General features: G+C 54.2%; 1 protein-coding gene across 2 annotated transcripts in view; it reads left to right on the top strand.

Annotated features, from left to right (window-relative positions):
* Positions 1 to 288: 288 nt before the first annotated feature.
* Positions 289 to 9,825, top strand: part of LOC142473330 (stromal interaction molecule 1-like) — a 46,058-nt gene continuing 36,521 nt past the window's right edge. Inside the window, exon 1 of one of the 2 annotated variants that reach the window (XM_075580561.1) lies at positions 289 to 617. In XM_075580561.1, coding sequence (XP_075436676.1) covers positions 545 to 617 — 73 coding nt within the window. In that variant the 5' untranslated portion in view covers positions 289 to 544. Of the gene's footprint in view, positions 618 to 1,929; positions 2,340 to 9,825 lie in introns of those variants that run through there. The other variant, XR_012790042.1, reaches the window with a different exon arrangement.

Genomic DNA, 9,825 nt, shown 5'->3' with positions numbered 1-9,825 from the left:
CTCTGCGAGTGTGGCTAACACCGTCCAAGGCGTCACTTCCGTTACATACTTCCGTTACATACTTCCGTTACATACTTCCCGTACATACTTCCGTTACATACTTCCGTTACATACTTCCGTTACATACTTCCGTTACATACTTCCGTTACATACTTCCGTTACATACTTCCGTTACATACTTCCGTTACATACTTCCGTCTCCATAAAGGAGATTTGTGCTATGCCAGCAAAGAAGTTTCACCACCCACTGCTGTGTCTGCACCTGGACACGGTGTCAGGTCTCCTCGGATCCCCGGCAGCACGGGCTCAGGGGTTAGTGCCGCAATGTCCCTTCTCGTTATCAGAGGCTGTCATTTACTGACTAAATGGCAGCCGGATCCTCAGACCTGCTTTTATTGCACCATTTAAAGCTTCCTCTTGGTTGAAATGTTGCCGTTTCTGGCACCCGGCGCTGGGTACTTTATCAGGTCAATAAAACCCTAGTGACAAGTGATGGGAACGTCCTTTCGCCCCGGCCCTGAAGGTTAATGATGTGCAGCAGCAGATGGGTTCTCTGAGCTCTGTGCTGTATGGAATATGCCTAATTATTCACGTGGATGCTGCTGTAGTGCTGATGGGTAAGTAGGTGACCTGAATGTGCAGCCCGATTCTGATCTGCTGGTTATTGAAGCGCTTTGGAAACTTACTTCAGTACTTCTGGAGTTGTAATAAAAGTTAAGGCAATTGTCCCTGAAACCTCCTTTTTTGGACATTTGTAACTGTGTACATTTAATGTTTTAATAGCATTTTGAATGGATACCTAAAACAATATGACTGCAGCAGCAAATACAATGACTGGTTATGGGTGGTGTCCTGTGAAAGAGAGACTGTTACAGCAATAAACAAATTCAGCACCTTTATATTGCCTTGTTGATGTAACGAGACTAAGGCCCACATCCCCGAAAAGGTTGCTAAGTTTGGGCACGCCCTTACTCCTTCATACAGTATGAATGGGAGCTGAGGCGGGCTGAAGCGTGGCGCCCCCGGGCTGAGGCGTGGCGCCCCCGGGCTGAGGCGTGGTCTGGACCTAACTTGGGCTTCCTCAGGCCTGGCTAACGCGAAGCTGGAACGTTGGGTGATATCTTTACGAGGAGGGCGATGCATTGGGGAGTTGATTACACATTGAATATGAAACGACACAGGGGCATCCCTTTAGGTTGGAGGAAAGGAGATTTCACCAGCAACACAGGAAATGGTTCTTTGCAGTATAGGGCAGTTACACTGTGGGATGCATTACCCATGGAGGCTGTGATGGCAGATACAATAGATATGCTCAAAAAAAGGATGGACATGTTTTTAGAATGGAAAGGTATACAGGGATATTCCAAATAAGTATACATGGGAAGGATGTTGATCCAGGGATTAATCCAATTGCCAATTCTTGGAGTCAGGAAAGAATTTATTTTCCCTTTATGAGATATCATTTGATGATATGACACTGGGCTTTGTGTTTACCTTCCTCTGGATCAATATACTGTAAGTACGGATATAGGATAAAGTATCTGAATACATTTAGCATAGGGTGAACTTTATGTAAGTCTGTCTATTTTCAACGTCATCTACTAAGTAACCGGTAACAGAGTATGAATTTGTAACTGTGTCATACAGACAATGTGAGAGGCAGATGTTGGCAGGTTAAGGCCTCGGCCAGGCTCCCTGCTGGTGTGCTGAGGCGCGCTGAGGCGCAGGGAAAGCGGGTGCTTTCCCTGGCCTTGCGGTTGCTTACCGCACGCGCCGTCAGGGGGCGGGCCGGGGGCGGGCCAGTGACGTCACGGAGCTGGTTCGCCCTCATTGGGCAAACCGCTCACGTGACCGGCCTGTCGCGCCGGCAAGCGGGGGAGTTTTAAATTCCCCTAAGACCTGCGCTTGCGGAAGCGCAGGTGAGCCCCTACTAAAGCCGCTCTAATTGCGACTGTAGGGGCTCAGTGCTGAGCGGGAGCGCGCGTCAGCACGCTTCAGCAAGCAAGCGCTAAACATGGCCGAGGCCTAAGGATTCAGGGCCTTGTTCGTTAAGCAGTGATACTTCTCACAGTGCGATCTCTCTGAAGGTCAGTATCGGAGCTTACTGAGAGGCTCTTAGGATAATTAAGTAATAATCCCCTCAGAACAGGGCATTACTGGCCAATAACAATTACTGCAGTACTGGCCTTGGCTTCGCCTCGTGCCTTCTTCCAAAAAAACACATTTTTTGTTGCGGTTCTGACTTGTATCTGCGGCCGGACACGCCTTCAAATAATTTATTTGGCTCTAGTACTGGGTGAGATATAATGAAGATCTTTGAAGATGGTCGACAAACTTTGGTGAGTTCTTTGGACTTTTATTATATAAATTGTCTCCAGTGAGGTGCGGCGAAGTGAGAACATAATTTTTCTGTTACCTTCAGGAGGCCTAAGGAATGTCAGACTCTAGTCACTCACCTAGTAGTATTACACCCACTCCTTAGGAAAAGCCTTCATTCTGTGATATTTAGATGGAGATTGATTATAATTCCGGGACTATTGGAGCACCCACTACCTGCATACTCTGACTTGTACTATGTACGTGAGACAGTTACGGTTTCGTGAGAGGTCCTCTGACCACGTGGCCACGCAGCTGCTATTACAGGTCAGTGTAAGTTGGATTTCATTAAGTGAAGGTATGATGGAGAGAATGCAGCATTTGTCCGAGTACAGGGCTTATTTTACTCTGCTACTTATTAAATGGAAATCTGCGTGAATTATAAACGTACTGTGGGACTTTCTGTTAAACCTTCTTAAAACAAATACATTGCAGGACTGGAATGAGAAGCATGTGTGGTCTGAGGCTTTCATTAAGCCGGTCACTCTGAAAAAGCCCAGCTCAGCAGCACACGACTTGAGGTGGAAGTTCATGGACACTGGGATATGGGACTACTTACTCCTCCGCACCAGTGCCATGCACCGCCCGTCCGTTGGGCAGGAAAGGGCTCGATGTAGTTGACACGTACATGGTTTCCATTCTCCTTTCCCCACATAGCTGGTACCTGAAACACACGTGATCGTGATTTGCTCCACAGTTGGTGCCGGTGCGCACGTTATCAGCAGGGTTTTTATCTCGGGTGGCATGATTCATTGCTTCGGGGGGCAAACTTTTACATGGTCCATTAGCAGCACCCCCTCTACGTCTCCTTACCCCCCCCAAAAAACTAACAAGACCACTGGGCGGATAAGGCTTTTTCTAATGCGTTTCTGGCGCTTCTGCCAGCAACGGCATTATATGGAAACCCAGCAGGCAGGAGGCTGCGTGGGAAGGACATAAAACAGCAGCATGCACGTGGGGACAGCTGGGCGGCAGGGAAGGGTTCCAGTGGGAGAGAGGGCAAACCAGCCTATTGAAATGACCTTTAACCTTCCTTCTTTTTAAACGATGAATGGAGTGGTGTAAATCCCATACAGAGTCTATTAACAACGTACCTGCTTTACCATGTAAGTGGGTGTGATATTCACTAGCCCTTTTCTTGGGTTGCAAGGGAAGTACGTTGTAAGAAACTTTAGTATTGAGCGTGCCAGGAAACCGAAGCACACGTAATCATATTCAGAACTTCTTCTTCTAACCGTAGGACCTGCTAAGCCGTTACTGCCACGGCCTGGCACCGCTTATTTGTAAGTGAGGAAAAATGAACACGTTTCAAAATAGAAGATATTTCCAGGTGAAAACTGCTGAAGAACCCATTTGCAAATACTCTGGACCACATTTAGTTACGTTGTAGCACCAGTTAGTAAATATGGGCTGAAATAGCTTGTTAAACTGTACTCCTCTCACAAAAGTTGCAAGTGTTGTGCGTGCCACGTGGGAGAACCTGCTGCCTTAATGCTGAATGTAGGTGGCCATTGTGTGAAGCTTTGCACTACACCTGCTTTAGATACTCTGTCACCCAGTAGCTGTGTACTAGGGGCATTGAGTGGGAATACTCCTGTGCAGTTGGACGGCTGGAGGTATGTCCTGGAGGGGTTTGGATGGCACACACACTGGTGATCTCCTCTCTCCTGCCTGAGTGCCAGAGATTGTTGCATTGTGTGGCTGTGCCCAGTGGCTCTGGAGATGTGTGTGTGTGACGGTTCATTTATAAAGTGCCAACATTGTGCAGCGCGGGAGGGGGAAAAAGGAGGGGGGGGATAGGAGGGGGGGGGGGGGGAGAACAGCAGCTTCATTAAGTAGAATGATGAACAAATAAGAACAACGAATGCAAAGCGATACAGAAGGTAGTGATGAGGGCCCTGCAATTATTACAGGTTAGGGGTTCTTCCCTCCTGAAAGGGTGCTTTACTGTAAGGGCAGTAACAAAGTGGGATTCATTACCCATGGAGACGGTGATGGCAGATACAATAGATTTCTTCAAAAAGGTTAGACATGTTTTTAGATGGGAAAGGTATACAAATAAGTATACATGGGAAGGATGTTGATCCAGGGATTAATTCGATTGCCAATTCTTGGAGTCGGGAAGGAATTTATTTTTCCCCTTATGAGATATCATTGGATGATATGTAACTGGGGTTTTTATTTGCCTTCCTCTGGATCAATAAGTATAGATATAGGATAAAGTATCTGTTGTCTAAATTTAGCATAGGGTTGAACTGGATGGACGTATGTATCTTTTTTCTTTAGCCTGATCTAAGGCAGGGGCGGGCAACTCCAGTGAGCAAGGGCCATCAACAGGTCAGGTTTTCAGGATATCCGTGCTTCGACACAGGTGGTGCAGTCTTCGACTGAGCCACCTGTGCTGAAGCAGGGATATCCTGAAAACCTGACCTGTTGATGGCCCTTGATCACTGGAGTTGGCCCCTCCTGTGCTTGGTTCTGCAGGTCCTATTAAAGTAAAACGATTCTTAAACTCTTCCGACTAGCAAAGTGCGGGGCCGGCCATTAAAGGCGCAGAAATACTGCGCTACGCTGCAGCGGGGACAATGTCACTTCTTTTGGAAACCGGAAGCACTGATGGAATTACAAACGCTTACCATTATTCCAGTCCTCACTAAAATCCGTGTATAATCAGAGCGGTGCACAGGCCTGCTTTACTAATCCTTTTTTAAGTGGAAAGGCTGTGGTATTAAAATGAACGGAAGGCATATGGATTGGGGGAGCTTGTTTTGGACATGAAACCAATCCCCTTAGGAAGCACGCAGAACGTTTGGAGGTGTGCGGCGTAGGGGTTAGGGCGTTGGCCTGAAACACACACGTGTGCACGTTCAGTTCATGCGTGTCTTCCTGTACTTGGGAATAGATTGTGTATTTCCTTGTATCGTCCCTACTCCAATATCTTAAAATTAAGTATTTATTTATTTTACCATCTACAATATGTCCCCTAGATTTGAAGTGTCACTCAAATGTCCAGGGGCTCCCCTCCCCTTCCCTCTCCTTCCCTCCTGTCCCCTCCCCTTCCCTCCTGTCCCCTCCCCTTCCCTCCTCTCTCCTTCCCTCCTCTCCCCTTCCCTCCCCTTCCCTCCTCTCCCCTTCCCTCCCCTTCCCTCCTCTTCCCTCCTCTCCCCTTCCCTCCCCTTCCCTCCTCTTCCCTCCTCTCCCCTTCCCTCCTCTCCCCTTCCCTCCTCTCCCCTTCCCTCCTCCCCCCTTCCCTCCCCTTCCCTCCTCTCCCCTTCCCTCCACGTCCCTCCCCTTCCCTCCCCTCCCCTCCCCTTCCCTCCCCTCCCCTCCCCTCCCCTCCCCTTCCCTCCCCTCCCCTCCCCTCCCCTCCCCTCTTCTCCCCTCCCCTTCCCTCCCCTCCCCTTCCCTCCCCTCCCCTCCCCTCTTCTCCCCTCCCCTTCCCTTCCCTCCCCTTCCCTTCCCTCCCCTTCCCTCCCCTTCTCAGCCCCTCTCCCCTCCCCCATCCCCTCTCTCCTCCCCCCTCACCTCCCGTCTCCCCTCCCCCGATTGCCATGATGTTTCGTGTGTTACTTTTGCCATTACAGTACCTTCCTATGATAAACAGAGATGACTTTTGGGGCACTTCCTTGGAACCTGTTGTCCTCTCACATGGATGTGCCGGCTTTCTGTTTGCTGTCAGGACAAGCCCAAAAAATGTGTCCTAGTGGTTGCTGGCCAAAAATAGTTGTAGGGGAATATTAAAATGTAATACCGCGTCACCGGGATGTCCCCATAACTTGGAGTTGGGCAAATAAGCTCCAGGGGACCACTTGTTTCCAAAAAAGATTTACAAATATCTACATCTGCAAATATATAAGCGAAACCCTGCGCAGCCTGGGCTGCTGCTGTGCGGATAACACTGTCTCACCGCAAGGCCTCGGCCAGGGTGGCGCTGAGCGGGCGGGCGCGCTCACGCTGTCCGCGATGAAACAAAATGAGGCAATGTGTGTGGCCAGCATGAGCGAGCGCCTGCGCATGCTCGGCGATTAGCGGCTTGCAGAGCAAGCGAATTTGCCGCTCGCAAGCGCGTCACGTGAGTGGTTCGCCCAATGAGGGCAAACCAGCTCCGTGGCGATGTGGCTGCGCCCCCAGGCGAGTGTGCACCTAGCCGACCACAAATCGCCGAGCAGGGCGCAGCGCACACGCGCCAGCGCGCCCGCTCCCTGCCTGGCTGCAGCCGTAGCCGCGTCAGGAAGAAGTCCTCCCGTGTTCATGTAGGAATGCACATTCTTCTTCCGGTGACGGTGGTCTCTGCAGAATCGGCCCGGGAAATGGTCACATCTCTCTGCAGTGACCACGGGCGGACGGCACGGGTGGCTCGGGGAGAGTTCCTAGATGCTGGTCGCAGTCCGGAGTGATCCATGTGAGCAGATGCTGCGGCACACGGATTCCCATGGAGGGCGATGCCGCAGGAAACGCTTGGTATCGCTGCCCGCTTCCTGGAAGGGATTAGCCGGGGGGGTGGGCCGCAGCTCGTGGTGTGCCATAGTCTGTATTAGGAGAGAGACTTTCTCACCGCTCTATGTATTATCTCCACTTACTACTTTAATAGAGGCCTTTGCGTGACCTGCTGAAATAGCTTTGAGGGACAGAGCGTTACTTGTTAAATTAAAGGCGTTAAATAACACATCTGTCATGGTGCTGCGTGATGGTTTCTAGTCTTTTATCCATCCCAGTGCATCACCTCTCTATCTCCCGGCCTTGCACTCGCCCTCTGGCAGGGAGTCTGCCTTGTGTTGGCTTTGCCTATGTGCAGCTACACAACCATAACCCCGTGACCTTACAGATAGTGAGACCTGGCCTTGTGAGTCATGTAATGTCAACTTGTATTTAAAAAAATACCCAAGGCCTACAATGTGGGGTCTAGAAACACTGCCGTCCCCAGGCGTGTCACCCCGTGCTGGTCTATAGCAGCCTGCCGTCCCCAGGCGTGTCACCCCGTGCTGGTCTATAGCAGCCTGCCGTCCCCAGGCGTGTCACCCCGTGCTGGTCTATAGCAGCCTGCCGTCCCCAGGCGTGTCACCCTGTGCTGGTCTATAGCAGGCTGCCGTCCCCAGGCGTGTCACCCCGTGTTGGTCTATAGCAGCCTGCCGTCCCCAGGCGTGTCACCCCGTGCTGGTCTATAGCAGCCTGCCGTCCCCAGGCGTGTCACCCCGTGCTGGTATATAGCAGCCTGCCGTCCCCAGGCGTGTCACCCCGTGCTGGTCTATAGCAGCCTGCCGTCCCCAGGCGTGTCACCCAGTGCTGGTCTATAGCAGCCTGCCGTCCCCAGGCGTGTCACACCGTGCTGGTCTATAGCAGCCTGCCGTCCCCAGGCGTGTCACCCTGTGCTGGTCTATAGCAGCCTGCCGTCCCCAGGCGTGCCACCCCGTGCTGGTCTATAGCAGCCTGCCGTCCCCAGGCGTGTCACCCCGTGCTGGTCTATAGCAGCCTGCCGTCCCCAGGCGTGTCACCCTGTGCTGGTCTATAGCAGCCTGCCGTCCCCAGGCGTGTCACACCCTGTGCTGGTCTATAGCAGCCTGCCGTCCCCAGGTGTCACACCCTGTGCTGGTCTATAGCAGCCTGTGGTCCCCAGGCGTGTCACACCCTGTGCTGGTCTATAGCAGCCTGCCGTCCCCAGGCGTGTCACCCTGTGCTGGTCTATAGCAGCCTGCCGTCCCCAGGTGTCACACCCTGTGCTGGTCTATAGCAGCCTGTGGTCCCCAGGTGTCACACCCTGTGCTGGTCTATAGCAGCCTGTCATCCCCAGGCGTGTCACACCCCACGCTGGTCTATAGCAGCCTGCCGTCCCCAGTCGTGTCACACCCCGTGCTGGTCTATAGCAGCCTGCCGTCCCCAGGCGTGTCACCCTGTGCTGGTCTATAGCAGCCTGCCGTCCCCAGGCGTGTCACCCTGTGCTGGTCTATAGCAGCCTGCCGTCCCCAGGCGTGTCACCCTGTGCTGGTCTATAGCAGCCTGCCATCCCCAGGCGTGCCACCCCGTGCTGGTCTATAGCAGCCTGCCGTCCCCAGTCGTGTCACACCCCACGCTGGTCTATAGCAGCCTGCCGTCCCCAGGCGTGTCACCCTGTGCTGGTCTATAGCAGCCTGCCGTCCCCAGTCGTGTCACACCGTGCTGGTCTATAGCAGCCTGTGGTCCCCAGGCGTGCCACCCCGTGCTGGTCTATAGCAGCCTGCCGTCCCCAGGCGTGTCACACCGTGCTGGTCTATAGCAGCCTGTGGTCCCCAGGCGTGCCACCCCGTGCTGGTCTATAGCAGCCTGCCGTCCCCAGGCGTGCCACCCCGTGCTGGTCTATAGCAGCCTGCCGTCCCCAGGCGTGCCACCCCGTGCTGGTCTATAGCAGCCTGCCGTCCCCAGGCGTGTCACACCGTGCTGGTCTATAGCAGCCTGTGGTCCCCAGGCGTGCCACCCCGTGCTGGTCTATAGCAGCCTGCCGTCCCCAGGTGTCACACCCTGTGCTGGTCTATAGCAGCCTGCCGTCCCCAGGCGTGTCACCCTGTGCTGGTCTATAGCAGCCTGCCGTCCCCAGGCGTGTCACACCGTGCTGGTCTATAGCAGCCTGTGGTCCCCAGGCGTGTCACCCCGTGCTGGTCTATAGCAGCCTGCCGTCCCCAGGCGTGTCACCCCGTGCTGGTCTATAGCAGCCTGCCGTCCCCAGGCGTGCCACCCCGTGCTGGTCTATAGCAGCCTGCCGTCCCCAGGCGTGCCACCCTGTGCTGGTCTATAGCAGCCTGTCATCCCCAGGCGTGTCACCCCGTGCTGGTCTATAGCAGCCTGCCGTCCCCAGGCGTGCCACCCTGTGCTGGTCTATAGCAGCCTGCCGTCCCCAGGCGTGCCACCCCGTGCTGGTCTATAGCAGCCTGCCGTCCCCAGGCGTGTCACCCTGTGCTGGTCTATAGCAGCCTGCCGTCCCCAGGCGTGCCACCCCGTGCTGGTCTATAGCAGCCTGCCGTCCCCAGGCGTGTCACCCTGTGCTGGTCTATAGCAGCCTGCCGTCCCCAGGCGTGTCACCCTGTGCTGGTCTATAGCAGCCTGCCGTCGCCAGGCGTGCCACCCCGTGCTGGTCTATAGCAGCCTGCCGTCCCCAGGCGTGCCACCCCGTGCTGGTCTATAGCAGCCTGCCGTCCCCAGGCGTGTCACCCTGTGCTGGTCTATAGCAGCCTGCCGTCCCCAGGCGTGTCACCCTGTGCTGGTCTATAGCAGCCTGCCGTCCCCAGGCGTGCCACCCCGTGCTGGTCTATAGCAGCCTGCCGTCCCCAGGCGTGTCACCCCGTGCTGGTCTATAGCAGCCTGCCGTCCCCAGGCGTGCCACCCCGTGCTGGTCTATAGCAGCCTGCCGTCCCCAGGCGTGTCACCCTGTGCTGGTCTATAGCAGCCTGCCGTCCCCAGGCGTGCCACCCCGTGCTGGTC

The sequence above is a fragment of the Ascaphus truei genome (assembly GCF_040206685.1).
Source record: "Ascaphus truei isolate aAscTru1 chromosome 3 unlocalized genomic scaffold, aAscTru1.hap1 SUPER_3_unloc_2, whole genome shotgun sequence".
Lineage (NCBI taxonomy): Eukaryota > Metazoa > Chordata > Amphibia > Anura > Ascaphidae > Ascaphus > Ascaphus truei.
This window is presented reverse-complemented; position numbering and strand designations above follow the sequence as displayed.